Source organism: Natator depressus, chromosome 16 (genome assembly GCF_965152275.1).
Source record: "Natator depressus isolate rNatDep1 chromosome 16, rNatDep2.hap1, whole genome shotgun sequence".
In the NCBI taxonomy this organism is placed as follows: Eukaryota; Metazoa; Chordata; order Testudines; family Cheloniidae; genus Natator; species Natator depressus.
This window is the reverse complement of record NC_134249.1, coordinates 22,841,109-22,861,627: the sequence shown is the minus strand read 5'-3', so window position 1 is coordinate 22,861,627 and position 20,519 is coordinate 22,841,109. Positions and strand designations below refer to the sequence as shown.

Below are 20,519 nucleotides of genomic sequence, written 5' to 3'. Positions count from 1 at the left end.
TATGATACATGCTACTAAAAACTGTCTGCAGCTGGACTTGGAAAGCAGAAGGAGATTCTCATGCCTAACTGTCAGCTAATCTGTTCACTGTATAACTATAGCCAAGTTTGGTCAGGGCCTTGACCTTCTAATGTTAAGCAGGGACATAAGGATCATTACACAAAACATGATAACATCCACAGAATTTAAACAGTTCCACAGAATTCTATTAAATGAGGAATTCTGCAATCGTGTAGCCCAGAAGTGTTACAGAATTCCTAAGTCCAAACAAGTGTATTATTTTGTCTATAAAATCTCTACAGATAAAACAAATTTGGGAATTCAGACCAGCCTATGACAGGTTTCAGAGTAGCAGCCGTGTTAGTCTGTATCGTAAAAAAGAAAAGGAGTACTAGTGGCACCTTAGAGACTAACAAATTTATTAGAGCTTATGTATTTTTGCAGCATGAGATACCTAGACAGAATCTGATCTCCAGCTTTGTATTTCTTCAGCACGAGGCAAGGTCACTTGCTGGTTTAAATTAGTGTAAATGGTGTATTCTCTGTAACTTGGAATCTTTAAATCATGATTTGAGGACTTCAGGTAACTCAGCCAGTGGCTATTGGCCTATTACAGGAATGGATGGGTGAGGTTTGTGGCCTGCAACGTGCAGGAGGTCAAACTAGATGATCATGATGGTCCCTTCTGGCCTTAAAGTCTATGAGAAAGTCATAATTGTTGCCCCTCGCAACACCTGCATTTTAATTTTTCACTTTTTTTATACTACCTTAATTTACAACAAACAAAACTGCAAAGGTGAACACTGTAAAATCTACAGCTACCAAAATCCAATTTCATGTGAAACTTTATCAGGTTTTTCAAACATATACAGTAGTATAGTGCTTGTTTATTGATACTTGTTTTCAATCTCTAAACTAGGATCATCAGTGCTTGGAACTTACCTATTCCAAACCATAAAAGTCTAAAACAGTATGTGCACTCACAAACAAATGGGATAAAGAAAGGAGGAAGATTGAGACTGGAATGTAAATCAAATGAAGGGGAAGTAATAAAGTGCCAGATTCTAGCATCAATGTGATATCTGACAAGCAATGACTGATACACTCCCAGAACATGAAGATCTGAAAATGGAATTTGGTTATTTTGTTGACATAACTCAGTACCCATGAAAAATAAGCTCAGCACAGTCTGGCAACACAGATTTAAGAAAAATGGTCTTATGGTTAAGGAAACAATATAAATTTGAAATCTAGTCACTTTCAACTGAACTTCAATTGCATCGGAGTCTTCTGGCAATTTTTGTAATTTTACAAATGCATTCTCTTTAAAAATATATTTCTTTCCCTTGTTGTTTGGGTGAGTCTATTACACAAGGAGAAATTAATAAAAGCCCCTAAAATATATAGCATGTGAGTAACTTTACACATGTGAGCAGTGCCACTGAACGCAATAGCATTATTTATGTGCAGACAGTTACATGCATACATGTTTGGATGGTTGGAGCATAACCAACTAAATGGAAAAGAGTGAAAGACTATCACTTTGGTATCTAAGCACCATTATCTTAGTGTCTAACTAGGCTCAATTAGTTACTCTCAGACACTTTTTAAATGCTGCCTGAAATATACAGAGAAGGACAGAATACTATTATTAGAAACTACATTTTTTAGCAAGTGCCTCCAATCCCCACACCAGTTAACATGTGTGGGCAACAACTGCCCCATGCATACTGGATTCCTCGGCATCGTGACATTATCTATTCATATGTCCATGTCACCCATCACAATATCCAGCACCCAAGCCATGTATGAAGCATCCCAGGTGCAGCCACCTCATATCTGAAGGGACAGGTGGGTCTCTACCCACTTCTAGATCACACTGCCCCACTGCTGTTCTCCCTCCCTTTGCATGCACAGCTGTCCCTATGCAGAACATGCAATAAGGGTATCATCAATAGCTCGAAAGCTAGTGACAGCTATAATGAACATTGCACATGTGTTTCTATTACAAACACCAACTTTCAGATGCTCAACCCTTCCAGATATCTTGCAGGCTGTATTTCTACCCAAGAGTTTTTGTAAAGTTCAAGCAAAAGTGGTCCAGAGGCTTGAGTGTGACAAACAGTGAGAAAAATACTCTCCCATCAATCAAACCAAACATGTGACGAAGAACAAAACAGATCTAGTATGAAAACAGCCAGGGGAACGATGGAAGAGGACATCTGGCCAGAAAATAGATGTGACTGAGAATTGTATGCGCACATTCCAGTGAAAACCGTCTGGCATTTAGCCATGTGATTAGAGACTGAACAACACTTTCTACACATGCAGTACACTCACTATGATGGTAAGACACTTTTACCAATATTGTGCCTGTGGATGAGTTAGGGGTGCAGAGATCAAGACAGGGCCCCACAGAAATCTAGTCTCATGCACGACAGAGAAAAGTGCTCAGAGATCTCAGGTGCTAAAACAACTTTGCCAGAGAGCAGCATACGGTGGAGCGCTGCAGGCAGAGAGCGGGGAGCTAGCGCGGGGATGCTGCAGCATGCCCAGGGGACCTCATGAAGGGGCCCGTGCTTCACGGGGCACGCACCTTGCCCGCGATGGCATGTGCCGGGGTGCCTAGCCCAAGACTTCCAGGTTCTGGAGTTTCCGCCTCATCTTTTGAAACGCCAGCAACAAAACCAGCCCCGATGCGGCGGTGGCGCGCCCTGCGGACCCTGACGGCACGGGGCGGGGCTCGGCCCGCAGGGGCGGGCACCGTGCAGGTGAGGGGAACCGGGTACCAGGGGCTACGCTGCCTGGCACCGCCGGGCTACGTGAGGAGCGGCCTGGGCCCACCGCCAAGAGACCCAGGCCTAGGCAGCGGCTGCCCGCCAGGCTAGGCCCAGGCCCAGAGGGGGTGCAGGCAGGCTCAGGCCCGGGACGGGGGAGAACAAGCCCAGGCCAGGCGGGGGGAGCGGCCGCTGGGTCTGGAGGGCTCGGGGCGCCTCGGGGACCGGAGACCCCCAGATGCGGAAGAGACGCGCGGAGTCTGACCTGGCGACACGAACCGGACCTACCCGAGCCGCCGCTGCCTCCTCCGGCCGGGCCTCGGCCGCCGCCGCCCCCACCACGTGACCCAGGCCGGAGGGGAGGGGGCCGGGGCCGGGGCCGGGAGAGTCTTCCGGGTCAGAGGAAGATGCGCTTCCGGGGCCCCGGCGGCGGCGGCTGCTCCGGCGGCAGCCGCAGCGGCTCGCGGTGGGTTCGTGAAGAAACCCGGCAGGGGCAGGAGCCCCGGAAGAAGATTTCTGGAGGGGTACTTCCGGTTCCGGTGTCCTCCGGCCAACGCCTCCGCCCGGGGCCGGATCCGGAGAGTGGCTCCTTCCCCACCCTGGGCGAGTAAGATGCGAGGAGGGGACAACGTGGGGGCGGCGGCGGCGGCTAGGGAGCGAAGGAGGAGGAGGCGGCGGCGGCGGGGGTAGCGTGAGGAGTAAGGAGGTGAGTGGGGAGCGGAGGAAGCTGTGGGGGGTGAGTCGGCACGGGAGGGGATAGCCCGTGGGGTGAACAGGGAAGGGGAGCCTGGGGGGTGTAGCACTCAGCCCCTCTTGTGATGGGTGGATTTTTAGACCATTTTTCCTCAGGGTCATGAACCAACTACTAAGCCAAGGGGGGGCGAGGAAGAGACTTTCTATGTGGGCGAATAATCCCATGATTGTCCCCTATGGGACTTTTTGCTTTTCCCTCTAGCAGCTGATAGTGTGAATGTCAGACCCAGGACACTGGTCTATATGGCCACGGGGCTGACCAGGTTTCATCCTTTTACATAGAGGAATTACATAAAGTAAAAACTAGGAAAGCTCTAATTGCGCATCAGCTGAAATTACTTGTAAGAGCAAGGTGCAGCCACCCAAGAGAGGATGAGAAGGGGAGTAAAATGATGCTACCCTTGTTATCGGTTGCAAAGCCCCAAAGAAGGATGGAGCCACATTCAGGTAGGCAGGTGCTTTGGGGCCTCTGCAGGCCTAGTATTTTATAAATTGGAGAGGAATTCGACTAACCCCCATTAGTCTTCCAATACTGTTGTTCCTCGGTACTGGGAAAAATATTTTTCAAAACACATGTATAGTAGTCTGGACATAAACACAGTTAATTACTTTCAAATCATTTTTCTTTCTTTAAAGACATTTTAAAGTTGTAAGGCAAACAAGCCTTTTGCTAATCATGGCCTTTCTTCTCTTTCCTTAGATAATTCATCCAGAATCTTTTAAACTGGTAACACATTGAGCAATTTACAGAAACCTTCTCGGTGATGCTTGAACAAGAAAACTAAGGTATCATACCTAGTTAATTTTGAAATGTCTTTGTTGAACTAAACTGGAGAAGTACGACTCCTCTGTTAGACTTAACCTGTTTTGAACAGGAGTCACATCTGCCTGTCAGCTGGAAGGATGACGGCTGTGACGCATGATATTGAGTGGAAATAGCATGTAGAACTCAGAAAGATACAGAGAGCTTTCTCCCTCCCTCCCTCCTCAGGCTAGCCAAGAATACAAAACTGGAGGATACACAGATCTGGAATTTACATTTACAGTATGATCTACTTCTTGTGTAGGTCAAATTACTTGAAGGGTATGCTGGAAATCTTCACGCACCTTTGTAGTGTATTGTTTCTGGAATATCATTCTTCTAACAATGAGGGATTTTCCATTTAAGCTTTAATAGCCACCTAAAAGTAATCACAGTTTAGGAAGCAGTGTGTTTCCTGTGAGAAAGTGTTCTCTGGTGAGACTGCTTATTATGTGGTGAATGTGAGAGAACAGAGCTATGTAGCAGTTTGACTTTATTTCTCACCCTTAAAAACCCTCAAAATAAAAATGCTTGTTTCAGTGCTCGATAATAGACATTGTTCAAATGCATAAAGATGAATGAGATCCCAGTGACTTATTAACAAAGACTTAGTGCGATAACTCATTGGTCTCCATTAACTTATAACTTTTAGACTTGCATTAATTTGTAATAGTTGCAATGAGCAACTAGCATAAGGTTCAGTGAGGTATCTGTTCAGTAAGTTGGGCCAGTCTGTATCAGGAACTTCGACTCCATATGCCTCGCCAGAGCATCACCCAGTGCTATTTCATTGTGGATACTTTAATTGTTTAATTATATTTGAACATTCGTAAAAGACTGTAACGTTTGAAAAAGTTACATACAAAGTAGATTTATTTTCCTACTGGAAAGGGAAAGCAAACAAAACCAGTTTAAGTGTATCTGAAGTTTCTGGAATGTATTGCTTGATGTTTACTTCTCTCTGATTTACCTTCACCAAAGGTTATTACCTCCTAAATTTGATACTGTATTTCCCCTTTGGAATCAAGATGGTGTTAGAGCACGATAGGTTACAATCCCATTGTATACAGCATCTCCTTCTCTTTAGCTTCAGCATGACCAAGTTGTAATGTGTAATGTAATGTGATCCCACTCTCTGGTTCTGAATTTTCAAGGGTCTGGCAATTCTGGAACCTTTCAAAATCGTGTTGTAGATATAGTATGTTACAAACTGGTAAATATGGCTGATAATACAAGAGGGCTAACCAGAAAACCTCCTTGCTGTTGAAAAATTGGAGGTACGAATGTCAGCTGGGCAGTGGATACTGAAATCTTTGATTATCAGCATCTACATGGTTTTAAGTGCTAAAAAATTCTTTGCATTGAACTGTTGCTTTGCATTCTCATTCATCTGATCCCCTAGCTGTGGCTCCATTTCCCAGAGATAATAGGGGATAATTGGTTCATATCCAAGTGGATAGTGTTTCCATTTATCCTCCTAAACTCCACAGCTTTTTCTGTTTTCAAACCATCTGTAATCTTTCAGTAAAGGTGAAGGTGGTGTGGATTGGGGTTGGTGGGGTTTTGTTGTTGTTTCACCAAGCCTTCTGGGAGCTTAAATCTCCTGTGATTCCTTCATTTCCTGCAATCCCAATTCATAGCCAGGGCTGTGTGAACAACAACTTATAGAAAATCATGGTTGTCTTAGACCATGTCTACATTAGAAGTGTTTTATAGAGGTGTTAAAGGTATCTGACAGTGTGCCTTTCAGAACCTCCTCATTGTAAATGACAGGTTGGTGAAGATAGAGTCTCTTCCATTGTGACTATATCTGGTCTAAAAAATGAAGTTCAGTACTAGAATTCTGCGCATTTTAGATGTGTAACAGGCTGTATTTTATTTAGAAATACCACCATGTGAGCAGGAGGTGTTGACGGTGGAAGAATTTTAACTATTTTTCTTAGTTTGATTCATAGACCATATTTCTTCTATTAAGTACATTAATTTAAGAAGCTTGTTTTAATATTACACTGTCCTCTCTGACAGGTGCTTCAGTGTAACATTGAGAGATCAATTGCCTATGGAACTTGTTCATGCATTAAAGCAAAAAAATTGCTAAAACTAAAGGGACATTGAAGGGTCAAATTGAGCCAAAAACTTTTGTTTTTGTTAATACAAAAGCAAACTTTTTTACAAAAGTTTAAACCAGTAGAAATATTTCTATGCTTTTATTTTAAATTCCAAAGAAATAGTGTATCTATATAACTATAATATTTTAAATAAACGTTCTACTGTAGTGTTGGGGACATTGCAACATTATTCTAGTGCATGAGAATTAGAATATGAAATAGACTAGAAACTGATTAGGTTACTTTCACTGTCCTAGTTGTGTGATATGTGAAAAAGTAAACATCATTAAGATATTCAAAGTAAACTTAACTTTTAAAATTCTTTCATTTTTAATAGTATTGGGTGTTTTTATTAACATAAGAAAATGTTTTGTAAAATATGTATGTTTAACCTGTACCGTTGGCCCCTTTTTAATTTGCATGATTAAATCCATTAGTTTTCTCATATACTGTTTCTTTATTTTTGTTTGCTTTTGTTCTTTAGATCTGTCAAAATGTCCGAAAGATCAGATATCCTTCACTTCAAGTTTGACAATTATGGAGATTCAATGTTACAAAAAATGAACAAACTGAGGGAAGACAATAAGTTTTGTGATGTTGTAGTTCACATAGACAGTGTTGAGGTTCATGGGCATAAAATTGTGTTTGCTGCAGGCTCCCCCTTTTTAAGGGATCAGTTTTTGTTGAATGACTCCAGAGAGGTTAAAATCTCCATTCTGCAGAGTTCAGAAGTGGGGAGGCAGTTGCTTTTGTCCTGCTACAGTGGCATTCTGGAGTTTCCTGAGATGGAGCTGGTAAATTACTTGACTGCTGCAAGCTTTCTTCAGATGAGCCACATTGTGGAACGATGTACACAGGCTCTCTGGAAGTTTATAAAACCTAAGAAGCCATTGGAGAGCAAGGAGGATTGTGAACAGCAAAGCGATTCTTCTGAGTTGAAAGAACACCAAGGAGATGAGGACTCTCTGCAACAGGATTCACTATGTATTCAAACCTCAGAAGACAGCATGGACATGGAAGATAGTGACATTCAGATTGTCAAGGTGGAGTCTATTGGGGAGGTGTCTGAGGTTAGAAATAAAAAAGATCAAACCCAGTTTATTTCTTCTGAACAAACTGCTTTACATTCATCAGAGCCTCAGCACTTTTTAATCAATTCCACTGTGGAAAACAGAACGAGTGAAACAGAACAAAATCATCTCCACAACTATGCCCTTTCTTACACTGGCAGTGACAATTTCATCATGGCCTCTAAAGACATGTTTGGTCCTAACAATAGAGGTATAGACAAAGGTCTCCAATGGCACCACCAGTGTCCCAAGTGTACCAGAGTATTCCGGCACTTGGAAAACTATGCTAATCATTTAAAAATGCATAAACTGTTCATGTGTCTGCTGTGTGGTAAGACGTTCACTCAGAAAGGCAATCTCCACCGACACATGAGAGTGCATGCAGGGATCAAACCTTTTCAGTGCAAGATCTGTGGGAAAACCTTCTCTCAGAAATGTTCTTTACAGGACCATCTAAACCTGCACAGTGGAGACAAGCCTCATAAATGTAACTATTGTGACATGGTCTTTGCACATAAACCTGTTCTGAGGAAACACCTTAAACAGTTACATGGAAAAAATAGTTTTGACAATGCCAATGAAAGAAATGTTCAAGATATAACGGTGGACTTTGATTCTTTCAGCTGTAGCACTGCTACAGACAGTAAGGTCTGTCAGCAAGCTGATGCAAGCCAAATACTGGATGCAGGGAAATTAGCTCAGGCTGTGCTCAATTTAAGGAGTGATAGCACCTGTGTCAATTAAGCATTCCAAGCAGCCCTTTGTAGGCATCATGAAGAAAGAAACAAAAAATTGGATTTGGGCTTTCACCAAAGCAGATGGTATGCCCTGAAAGGTTGTGTACAGATTGAATTACAAAACCTAGCAGGTTGTCAGCCTTCATTCTAGTCTTATTTTCTGTGACTAGCAATCCTCATACAGGGTTTCTGTCTGTGTCCCTACTGGTGAGCATGGGTTTAAATTTTGGATTTGTTACATTTTGGATCATTTAATCTGATTTGGAGACATGGGACTGTCACCTTTTGAAGAACTCTTGCTGTGGGCAGTCACCAATTAAACTATGCTGTACAGTTAAAGGCCTGTGTATGTCTGGGCAGATAGAAGAAACAACCAAGAGGATGAGTCTATGAGATAAAACCTGACTTTTTCAAAAAGCACTGGATAACTGAGAGTTATGTAGTTCAACTGCTAATTTGTTTGTCTGTTAAAACTTCAGTTATTTGCCTTCCAATCTTACCCAAATCCCTAAAGTTAAAATTAAATACTTTTTTCCATGTGTCACTTTTTTGTCCCTTCTAAACTATGTAATTGAATTTTCTCTGCTAATCAGCCCTACCCCAACCGATAGCAACTTTCAGGATTATTAACATGGATGTATGTTTATAAAGAGCTAAAGCCCTGAATGATCTAGGTGGGTCAGGTAGTGATTACATGGTACTGTTTCTAAAGAAAATAAATTGAAGATCTTTAGAATATGAGGCTGATTGCCTAAAGTCAGGGTATGAGTTATTCATTGATGTAGGGCTACTGAGGGTGTGCTTTCACAGCATAATTACTTCAGGTAATAACTGGAATACTACCCCTAGCTCAACTCCCATCCACACACCGAATTCTCTAGCTCAAGTTAACTGGTGCTTTAAACTCTAGCTAACTAGTTGGGAGGGGGGGAGGAGTTTGAAACTTAAGTGATGTTGATGCTAAAGCTAGTAACTCTCTGGGGATGCAACAACTTGAGTTACAACAAGCATGTAGAGGACAACAAGAGAATAAATAATACCCGTGTGAACTTCTCAAAAATCATGCCAAACCAAACTAATTTCCTTCATTGACAGGGTTACTGTCCTAGTGGTTAGGGGAAGCAGTAGATATATCTTCCCCCATAGCAGTATCTTGATTTTCAGTAAGGCTTTTGACTTAGTCTCATGTGATTTTTTTTCATAAGAAAACTAAGGAAATGTGGACCAGATGAAGTTACTATAAGGTGGATGCATAACTGGTGGAAAGACTGTATTCAAAGAATAGTTATCAGTGGTAGCTGTCCAACTGGAGGCAGTATCTAGTGGGGTCCTGCAGGAGTCTTTCTTTCATCCAGTACTAGTTAAAATTTTCATTAAAGACTTGGATAATATAGTGAGGATTACCACCAAACTGGCAGGGATTGTTAACACTTTGGAGGATCAGATCAGAATTCAAAATAATCTTGCCAAATTGGAGAATTGGTCTGAAATCAACAAGATGAAATCCAGTAAAGTCAAGTGAAAATTTACGAATAAAAAATCAAAGGCCCAAATATAAAACTGGGAATAACTGGCTAGGAAATGCTGTTGAAAATGATCCAGTTGTTATAGTGGATCACAAATTTAATGAATCAACAATGTGATGCAGTTACAAAAAAGGTAAATATCCTTCTGGAGTGTATTAACAGGAGTCTCGTATGTAACACACGGGAGGTAATTTGTCTCTCTTTACTCAGCAGTGATGAGGCCTCTGTTGGAGTACTATGTCCAGTTCTGAGCATCTCACTTTAGAAAAGAGGAGGACGGGAGAGCAACAAAAATTATAGAAGGTTTAGAAAACCTGACCAATGAGGAAAGGTTAAAAAAAAGGGGGTGGGGGGGCACGTTTAGTCTTGAGAAAAGAAGACTGATGGGGGGATGTGATCATAGTTTTTAAATGTGTTGAGAGATGTTATGGAGAATAATGTCCACTTGAAGGTAGAACAAAAAGTAATCTTAATCTGCATGCAGCAAGGGAGATCTAGGTTAGATATTAGGGAAATTTTCTAAATATAAGCTGCAATGAAATAGACTTCCAGGGAAGGTTGTGGAATTCCCATCACTGGAAGTTTTAAGAGCAGGTTAGACAAACACCTGTCACAAATGTTCTAGGAGGTTTACTTGGTCCTGTCTGAGCACAGAGGGATGGACTAAGTGATCTTTCGGGGTCCCTTTCTGCCCTACAGTTCTATATTGTAACTCAACAGCAACTCATCAAATCAGGCTGTGAAACTCCCATTTTGCTTTGAAGTGTGGTTGCTCTCACTCAGGCTAGGCTAGCTTGAATGCAGTAACTGAAGCACGCTAACTTGTAGTGAAGACAAGCCACTGAAGGCCCACCTATCACTGTATGTACTAAGACATGGTAAAGACTTCAAAATAAAAGTATTGTTCTGTCTCCTATAAACATTGCTTCACATAAACCACAGCAATTGCGACCTTCATATTTGGTTTTAAAGCAAAGCTGGAGTGGGGAATATTGCTTTATGGCATTGTGAAAAGAATCTGTTTCAGCAGCTGAAATGTATAATTCCATGTTTTGTTTTGTTTTTTTTAAACTCTTCCTAGAGCTCTACTAGGAGCCATGTATGTCAGTTAACCGGGGGTGAGAACTGCCATACTGATGCAAACGCTATATAAAGTTAGATCATAGTCTCTGTTCCTAAAAGTATGCACTTCATCTTGAAAAGTAGACTTAAATTTAGCTACCATCCTACATAGCTCATGAATCTTAAAGCTTTACAAGGTAAGAGTTTAGAGTAAGATACAGTGTCACTGGCTGTAGATTAATACATCAGTTATTGACTGTGCTCAGCAATAGCTCTTTTACACATCTTTGAACATCAGACCTAGAGGGAATGGAATGTTAACTGGGGATTGAGATTATGCTGTATTTGTTCTGAAAAGCATCATGGAAGTTTTCATCTAGATGGTTGCCATCCTACTTAGAGGGAAAGGACCATGCTTTAATATCTCATCTGAAGAATACCATTTACAGAAGAGCAGCACTCTTACTGAACTGAAAGGCAGTGTGGTCTAATAATCTAGTGCTTGACCCATGGTAAAGAACTGCTTTTCACATTTGGATCAAGTATTACTTCTAATGCAGCTGTTTAAGTCTAATACAGTAACAATGCTAAACTAAAAGTATGACCAAAGCATTTTATTGCAGAAAATAAGGTATATTTCATTATCAGAAGATAGCTTGGGTCTTGAGAAAAGGGGCATACAAAAGTCAGACGTTCCCAAAACAAGCATTACAGTGAATGGAGTGTTAATGTTGCAAAATGTTATGAAAAGACACAATCACCTTTTCAGGTAAAAAGGTTTAAATGGCTATATTTGACTGTCATGTGTACAGTTTTGGAATAAGTGATGGCAATGGGGAGGAGGAAACAAATAGCAGATTAATTTAGTTCTGAAATGTAACTATTTAGGAAAGTATTTCGTTCAGAATCTTGGTTCAAAGACGGCTTGCATGGAAAAATAAACTAATTTTTTTAAAGAAAAAAAAAATCAAAAACCTGCTTACAGAATCATCTTGAGCTGTTACCCCATGATGGTTATGTCTGCAATATTGCATGTGGATCTGATTTCAGGCAGAATCTTCTATATTCAAACATTTTGATACTATAATATTCGTTATATGAAAATGGGTTATCATAGATCTAATGTGGACTAGAGACGCAGAAAATCTTGTCAATGCTTTTTTCCCTGAATTAAAAAGGAGCCTGGGACTATTGTTATCAAATCTATTTATACAGACTATCCAAAGGCAGCTTTGTTATAGAATTAAATTAACTTAATATGTGGTCAATCATGTATGTATAACTTTCTTCTAAATCACTTTTTATTGCAAAGTTCTAACCGGACTAGATCCACTTGAAGTTGATAGTACTGTTGCTTAGTCAGATACATTTTATGGCAACTGTCATAAACTTAATGTGTCAAACACCATTTACTGATAAATGGATAATCTCACAACTGAGTGTAATGTACAACTTCCTGCCTGCCCTAAAAATAATTAGGGGAAAAGTCTGCCATTACTAAAATATTAGAAAGACACTTTGGCCACATTTGTAAGGATTATTTTTGCTTTTAGAACCTATTTACTTGATGAGCATGGATAAGAAAACTACTGTAGGTTTGTCTTATCTTTTTATAGAAGAATTTTACAAGTTAGTGACTCTGACATACGTGAAGTATCAGGTTGTTTGTGGGTTTTCCCCCCTCCTCCTCTGTGGCAAAACTTATAAACCTATACAGTTTGTCACACCAGTAGTCTTATTTGATTTGAACATAGAGCACGTTGAATGCAAGAGTACAGAAAATGAGAGGAATGGTGGTGAATACAGGAGTCATTTTGAGAAGGGAGGGAGAGCAGGGAGTGAGAGTTTAATTAAAAATGTGATACAAAGCAAAATTGCATTAAAAAAATTACTGGTACCCTGCTGCCCTGTGTTGTCTTTCTTTCCTTTTTTTTTTAATTATGAAAACAATAATGGTGCAGTTGAAATGAGCAAATGTACAGAACTGTAGTTCGCTATACTGACCTGATACCAGAGACAGACAAATTCTCCATGGAGAAGGGATATTTTGAACATATATTTCCTTTACCCCAGCTTAAGCTCCACAGAATAATTAAGTACCTCTTCAATGATTAGGAGGAAGTTGAATAAAAATGTTTATTACAAAGGTGATGCATCAGTGGCTTTTTAAACTCTTTTTAGACACCTTTCTGCCTATTCTTTCTTTGAGGTTTGAGTACTGTTTAAGGGATGAGCCAACTTTTGTATCAGTGCTACTAACTTTTTTTTTAGGGTGCATTCTGTACAGATCACAAGGATTTCTAACGACTCTTACTCACTGTGTGATCTAAAAGGAAAACCAAAGTCATCTTAAATATCCCATTTAAGGTGTAGGGTTTCTGAATTTTTGGCCCCAAACAGCAGTAATTTTGTGAGTGGTAGTATGGGTGCTGAGAAGTAACTATTTTTTCCCTTACAACTACTGATCCTAATTCTGCCTTCTACTAAAATGCCTGAATTAGGAGCAGACCCTTAATTGTTTCTAAATCTGGAATTCCTTACTGAAGATATCCTAAAGGGACTTAAATAAATGTCACTAAGAGCCTACCATATCCAATATGACAGGTTTCAGAGTAGCAGCCGTGTTCGTCTGTATCCGCAAAAAGAAAAGGAGTACTTGTGGAACCTTAGAGACTAACCAATTTATTTGAGCATAAGCTTTCGTGAGCTACAGCTCACTTTATTTTCCACTGAATGCATCCGATGAAGTGAGCTGTAGCTCACGAAAGCTTATGCTCAAATAAATTGGTTAGTCTCTAAGGTGCCACAAGTACTCCTCTATCCACGATGAGTTACTCTTTATTACTACAACTGTCTCTACTACTCTGTCCTAAAGGAATCTAAATGGCTGGTTTTGTAGTTAAAGGATAAAAGGCATTGACTTTCTTACGCTTATCTTCTGGTTCTGGCATGCTCTGGGGCTTTGGCTAATTAATTGACTGTCTTTCTGCCTCATTTTCATCTGTTGCCTTGCTCCCTGGAGCTTGTATTCCATTTCTGTGAGGCTAAATCTGTTGTTAGCACAATGCTGTGAGAGACTCAGCTGGGAGGAGCTGTAGCAATTCCAATGCTTCGTCTAAACGTCCTCCTAAGCCCCGAGCCTGTATGTGTTTTTCAGCCGTAACGAAAACGGCCCATTTATACGCTAATTGTCTTTGAAAGGGTCCGAGGCTAGGCTGGCTGCAGTAATGCAGAATTTAGTATACCACCTTCGCCTGCAGCTCCAGCGGGGGCAGGGCTGCCGGGCTGGAGACGCAGCCGTCACCCACAGATGATTTCCTGACCAGCTTCGAAGCTTGGTTTTTGCCTGGTGGAGCCACCGCACCTGAGCTTCCCTGCGCCGGGCAAGCGATGGGCCTGTGGTATGTGTGAGAGGATCCCTGCCGGGCTTCGTAACCCCCGCCAGCTACGCTAGCCCCTGGCAAGGGAGCGGGACTCGCCCCCTGCCCATGCGCACACTTCTCCCGCTGTGGGGGAAGGGCTCGACCCCGTCTGGGGGATCGCGGGGCCCGAAGACTCCGCCCCGGGGCTCGCGTCTCCCCACCAGCCTGTGGGGCCACGAAGGGGGCGGGCGTGGCGGAGTCCGAAAGGAAACACGTCTGCCTCCCGCCAGAACCACTTCCGGGATCCCGGAAGCAGCGGCCCGGCTGCTGCCTCGTCCTATTGGGCAGGGGAGGCCGGTAGCTGGGGTCAGGGACTGACAGAGCCTCTTCCGGGGGCGGGATTTGGGAATGCGCTTCCGGCTCCTCTGTTGGGGGTGGCTGGCGCTTGCTCTCCGGCCCGCCGCTGCCGGTTCGGGGCTGAGGAACGGGGGGGGGAGGTACTCGCGGCCCAGGGGAGGTTCCGCTTCCTGGTTCTCCTGCCGCTTTCATTGGGGGCCGGGGCCGGGGCAGCCCGGGAGGGGGAGGGCTCCTGCGAGTTTGGGCCGAGAGGGAGCTCAGCACGGTCTGGTGGGTGGGTTCCTTGGGGTGGGGGCGCTGCGACGTAGGGCTCGTAACTGATTTAAATAGATTTCCGACCCTGCTGTGGCCAAGCTTGGCTAATGCTACTTGTGTCCACGGGCTCTTGTAGTCACCGTGCTGAGAGTAAGGGTTTATGAGGGACACAGTGTTTTATGGGGGAGCCCCGGCTAGGCTGGAACACAAAACCAGCCTGTTGCAAACACCTAGTCAGCTTTCCAGCCATGCTCGGCCTAAACACTTCTCAGCACTGGTATATGTAGTGGCTCGGTGGGTAGCTTGAAACTGCTGATGCAATTGTATTCAGTAAATATGCGATCAGAAAATTGAGACCGCGAAAGCTGCATCCAGAATGATATGCTTGAATTGTAACGTTTCTGTTGTGTGTTTTCCAATAGGTTGTCAACATGGCTACTGACTCAGATGTGCTGCATTTCCAGTTTGAACAGCAAGGGGATGCTGTGTTGCAAAAGATGAACCTCTTGAGACAGCAGAATTTATTTTGTGATGTATCAATATACATCAATGATACTGAGTTTCATGGACACAAGGTGATTTTTGCTGCCTGCTCCACATTTATGAGGGATCAATTTTTGCTCAATCAGTCAAAACAGATGCGAATCACCATATTGCAGAGTGCTGAGGTTGGCAGAAAGTTACTATTGTCTTGTTATACTGGTGCTCTCGAAGTTAAAAAGAAGGAGCTTTTGAAATATCTCATTGCTGCAAGTTATCTTCAGATGGTCCACATTGTAGAGAAATGTACCGAAGCATTGTCTAAATATCTGGAAATTGATGCTTCTATGGAGAACAGTAATCAGAACACAGAGAAATGTCATTCCTCAGACACTGAGCTGAGAAATAAAGATGACAGTTTAGATAAAGACTGTGAAATAATTGAAATTTCTGAAGATAGCCCTGTTAATGTAGAATATAATGTAAAACAGGAGACAGGGGATGTCTTACAACCTACAATGCAAAGCTTAATATCAGAAAGAAAGGACATGAAAACTTCAGAGATTTCCACAGTTGAAATAGGATATAAAGACGATGAAATTTGTATCTTCAGAATGGATTCCATGAACACAACCAATGTGGAAAATGATCATTTTCCACAGCCTTGCACTTCCTCTAAAACAAGCTTGTATTTTCCAGAAACACAACATTCACTGATAAATTCTACTGTTGAGAGTAGAATTACAGAAGTACCTGGGAGTCAGTTTCAGGGCTTTGTCAGTGACAATACAGAAGGAACCTCGAGTGTAATGAGTGGGTTTCAGAGTCTGGAGGATTCTGGTTATTCATGGCGGCACCAGTGTCCTAAATGTCCCCGAGGTTTTGTCCACCTTGAAAACTATCTGAGACACCTAAAAATGCACAAACTCTTCTTATGCTTACAGTGTGGGAAAACATTTACACAAAAGAAGAATCTCAACAGGCATATCCGAGGGCACATGGGCATCCGCCCATTCCAATGCATGGTTTGTCTGAAGACATTTACTGCTAAAAGCACGCTTCAGGACCACTTGAATATTCACAGTGGGGACAGACCTTACAAATGCCATTGTTGTGACATGGACTTTAAACACAAATCTGCCCTAAAAAAGCACTTGACTTCAGTTCACGGAAGGAATGGTGGTGACAAACCAAACCTTGACACAATTACACAAATCAAAATAGACTATGATTAGTGGATCTCTGGATAGATGTAAAGACGTGCTCTATTTAAAACCCTGTTGTGGTGAAATGTCAGATGTTCACCAAATCTTTATGTAACAGAGACAAGTGCAAATATCTAATTTTTGCTTACTGTGTTGAAACCTAGTGTTGGTGCAATTGTTTGGATAGTTTGCTAGTTGAAGGTAAATGGCAAAATATGGGAACAAAATTTGTGCTCCTTTACAGGTACTCATGGTATGGATAAAAGACAGCTCCACACAACTTTTTCTTGCTTGTCTTTCACTCATCCTCCTCCCATTAGAGGACACTGCTAATATTTGCAGGACCCTTTGTCTCAATGAGCTGAAACCTGAACTATTCCTTTCCCAGCCTTTAATAGAGTGGGGAAGGGGATGTCAATACCTGTTCAGGGAGTCAATCATTCCCACTCAACTGAGCATTCTAAGAGTGATAGTTCATGTTTCAGTTTATGGTAAGGTCACCTTCCTGGTTCACCAAATTGTTGGCTCTTTTAGCAGAAAGAAGTCATGGCTTATTCTATTCTATATAGATTTTTCTACCACACTCATCAAATCTGATTCTCAAGTGTGTAGGTTTAAAAAATAAAAACAGGAAAACTCTCTAATGAAACTTTAAAATTGTCTTTATAAATAGAGGAGCAGTAAAAGGCACAAACAAACACACTATTCCGTTCAGTTTTAACTGAATAGGGTCTCATTTTATTCATGTTTTAAAGTTTTCTAACCTGTTTCTGACAGCTTTGTTCTCACTGATACAAATTGTCTGGTTGTACACTTGTTTTAGTAATCAAACCCTAAATTAATTCTTTGCCTTCTGATTGTATTTTATGTGTGTCTTAGTTTTGTAAATCTCAGATGTGTACTGCCGCTGTGAAAATCTGAGCTACAAGCTGTCACATATTAGGAATCTATATCTATTTGAAAGACGTCCTTTCTGTATAAGGAGCAGTTTGGATACTGAGGACTCTTCAGTCTCTAATTGTATGATATTGTAAAACACTATTGTATGTGTCTGGGTAGATGTCTTACACTTCATGGTTTTACCTGCAGGCATCAAACTGCCCTATAACTCAAACACTTTTATCTTGTGCCTGTCCTTGAGTGGCATATATGTTTCTTCCATTTAATGTGGTATAAATAAAGATCATATATAGTTATTGGAGTGGAATAATGCCATTTATTCTAGATCTTCTTGCATTAGAAAAAACAGCAGCACTCTTTCTTGTGTATTTGTAGTGCGTAAGGATATATTTCCACACTGATCTTATGTCAGTTGCAAAGGGATATCTTTAGTTAACTTCCTGTATATCTTGTAGTACAAAAGCCACTCATTTGGCTTTCACTCACCAGCCAAGTTAGGTGGGGTTTGTGTGAGCAATATATACTGTGTAACTTCCTATTATTCGTCTGTAATAGCAATGTTCAACTGTACTGGTATGATGACTTCTCTCTACTGGAAACCCAATTTTGGCAGGTTTAATACTTTAGCCATTTTACCTTTGTTTCAGGATGAGTTTGTAATAGGTCCTTCACTTGACAGTTAGAATCACGCTTTGAATAACTGATTTACCAGTCACTTATTATAGTGCCTGGAGGTCTCAGCTGAGTTCAGGATCCCATTATGTTAGGCACTGCACATGAACATCAGAGATAATTCCTGTCTCAAATGGTTTACAATCTAAATAGATAAGCTAGAGGGTGATAGGAAGTACAGCTATCTCTATTTTACAGATTTTTTACAGTACCCTCAGGTTACTGAGGCACAGAGAGACTAATGAAGAACATGCTTCAGTTCATTTTACATAGTGTGAAGTAGTCCTATTGAAGTGAATTGGTGGACTAGTCCATGTGTAAAGTTAAGCATGGATATAAGTCTCTGTAGGAATGGGGCCCAAGTGATATGCCCAAGGAAGGCATAACTGGCCAACTGAAACAATAACCTGAGTCCCAGTCTAGTGCTTTAAGCATAAGATATCTTTCATCTCTCTGTTCTGGCATTCTTAACTATAACAATTATATTTGTCAAACTAAGGGTTTGGGTTTTGTTTCCTTATTTGCTGGACACTGATGCATAATGTATTTTGCGAGTTTTAAGTTTGAAACATGGCTGTTTTACAATTGTGGTGATTGCTTTTTATGGCATTTTGTTAGTTTTGGTTTGTATTCCTTGGCTACATCTGTTTGCAGTCTTATTGAACTTGCATTTGGTGTTGGGTGTGCCCTCACACAGTAACAAATGTAAAGGATTCATTTTTGGTTGTGTAAATGTCTTTACTTAATGGTAACATTAACGGCTCACCTGACTTCTAAAAACATATTCTTACTCTGTACTCTGGGTTATTGTATTAACAAATGTTAACTGGGGTGTATGTACAGGTTTATATCTAACTGTTCATTTCTGCCTGCAGATTTGCCCACTTTTTTTTGAAAATCAGGTTCTTAGGAGATGTCAGAAAACATTGGATAACTGTATTAAACTAACAAATTAAGGAAAACTTGATGCTCCTTTTAAATTGGACCCTTTATAATATTGTAGTATAGAAGTTAAATGTATTGTGCTGTTTTAGGGCAGATAGAGCCTTGGTGTCTTAGGCATTTGAGTTGAACAAACCCATTCTGGCAAGTGCATGAGTCTCAGCAATATGAATTTAAACAATCATTGCCTGATATAGGTGTGTTACTCATGCTTCCCTAACTGATAAAGGGGAAATAGAGCCTATGATCTTGATATGCACCTTCTATGTGAGGATTGGTAACTTTTGTTCAGCAGTTGTAGTGCATGTACATCTGAGAGGAAGCTGTGTGTACCTCTTCGGTGGCTAGAATTTCTTACGTGATGAATTTTGTTATAAGAGAACGGGACTCGGGCATATATATGCATATAACTCCCCTTGTACCACTTTCTTAAATGTAACCATTTGCTCTATTTATAACATAAATAAAATGGAATGGAAATAAGAGGCATTGTTTGTATATACACACAACTTTGAGGAAAATCATTGAGAGTCTGAAACGGCCTTAAAGTATTGGATATTGTGTTAAGAAACTGTCCGTTTATTTCTGACTCGATATTCTAAGCACACTCTCAAGTGCTACTCATGCTGGGAACCATAGTACCTTTATACATGTATGTAACAATTACCTTTTGTGGTAGTCTGCACGATAAATGATTTCTCTGAGCACAGGATGCAGGATTTATACTGAAAAAAGAAAAGGAGTACTTGTGGCACCCTAGAGACTAACCAATTTATTTGAGCATAAGCTTTCGTGAGCTACAGCTCACTTCATCGGATGCATAAAAGACTGAGTCAGTCTGAATAAAGAGTTGTCAACGTTTATTATAGCTCTTTAAAGCTGGAAACTGCCTAATTAATTATCAGGGGCCTCCAGAAATATAGATGCAAGAATGTAGCAAAAAATGGAAGTTGTTGCAGATCCTTTCTGAGATGTCCCTGGTTGAAGTTTCAACTTAGCATAACTGCCCCTTAGAGTTCTTTGTTGTTATATAGTGTAAAAGGCATGCCTTCTTTTTTGTGGCAAGAGAGAAAGCAGGCTTGGAGTTTTTATTTCCAGTAACACAGCTTTCCTTTTTGGTTTTTGTACCAGGTAGTTACTGAGGAGGAAAAGAAGGCAATAGCCAAGTAAACAAACATGCTCAATTTGCAGCATCTGTACCACAAGTCTTCATGATTCCTCTAACTGCAGCCTTCAGTTCTGCTCCTGAGTTGTATTAATACAAGAAAGGCTTTAAGCAGCTGCAGGGCTACAGCCTGTGGGCAAGGATCATGGCCCTTCTTCTCTGAAGGCCAAGTAATGGGGTAAAGTAGAAAATAAGACACCCCCCCCACCCCCGCTCTTTCCCCTGGGGCAGCTGCGCTCCTGGGCAGGCTTGCTCACTGCCCGTAGAGTCTAGGGCTATACACGCCAAGGGAGAAAACTCATCGCACTAGCCTGGGGGAGGAGGGGCTGCTCCCTCGAGGCTGGGA

The 20,519-nt window shown here is 41.4% G+C and overlaps 3 protein-coding genes across 5 annotated transcripts in view; 2 read left to right on the top strand and 1 right to left on the bottom strand.

The window, feature by feature from the left end:
- The window catches only part of RABGAP1 (RAB GTPase activating protein 1), a 124,148-nt gene extending 120,990 nt beyond the window's left edge, over window positions 1-3,158 (bottom strand). The window contains exon 1 of the mRNA XM_074974178.1: window positions 3,066-3,158. The gene's annotated coding sequence lies outside the window, so the exon portion shown is untranslated. The remainder of the gene's footprint in view (window positions 1-3,065) is intronic.
- Window positions 3,159-3,242: 84 nt separating this feature from the next.
- ZBTB26 (zinc finger and BTB domain containing 26) lies at window positions 3,243-12,945 on the top strand. Its single transcript, XM_074973646.1, has 3 exons — window positions 3,243-3,483; window positions 4,231-4,316; window positions 6,925-12,945. Exon 3 carries the CDS (start codon window positions 6,935-6,937, stop codon window positions 8,252-8,254), a length of 1,320 nt encoding a protein of 439 aa, XP_074829747.1. The 5' UTR covers window positions 3,243-3,483; window positions 4,231-4,316; window positions 6,925-6,934; the 3' UTR covers window positions 8,255-12,945.
- Window positions 12,946-14,591: 1,646 nt separating this feature from the next.
- Window positions 14,592-19,483, top strand: ZBTB6 (zinc finger and BTB domain containing 6). Of its 3 annotated transcripts, none has more exons than XM_074974196.1 (2): window positions 14,592-14,666; window positions 15,232-19,483. In XM_074974196.1, exon 2 carries the CDS (start codon window positions 15,241-15,243, stop codon window positions 16,522-16,524), a length of 1,284 nt encoding a protein of 427 aa, XP_074830297.1. In that variant the 5' UTR covers window positions 14,592-14,666; window positions 15,232-15,240; the 3' UTR covers window positions 16,525-19,483. The 3 variants fall into 3 exon arrangements, with proteins under 3 accessions (XP_074830297.1, XP_074830299.1, XP_074830296.1); XM_074974198.1 differs by having other exon boundaries at window positions 14,637-14,694; XM_074974195.1 differs by lacking the exon at window positions 14,592-14,666 and adding an exon at window positions 14,867-15,103.
- Window positions 19,484-20,519: the final 1,036 nt, after the last annotated feature.

What these genes read in the sequence shown, in the direction of transcription:
- ZBTB26 (XM_074973646.1), top strand. Translation starts at nt 6,935, where the DNA reads ATGTCCGAAAGATCAGATATCCTTCACTTCAAGTTTGACAATTATGGA.
- ZBTB6 (XM_074974196.1), top strand. Translation starts at nt 15,241, where the DNA reads ATGGCTACTGACTCAGATGTGCTGCATTTCCAGTTTGAACAGCAAGGG.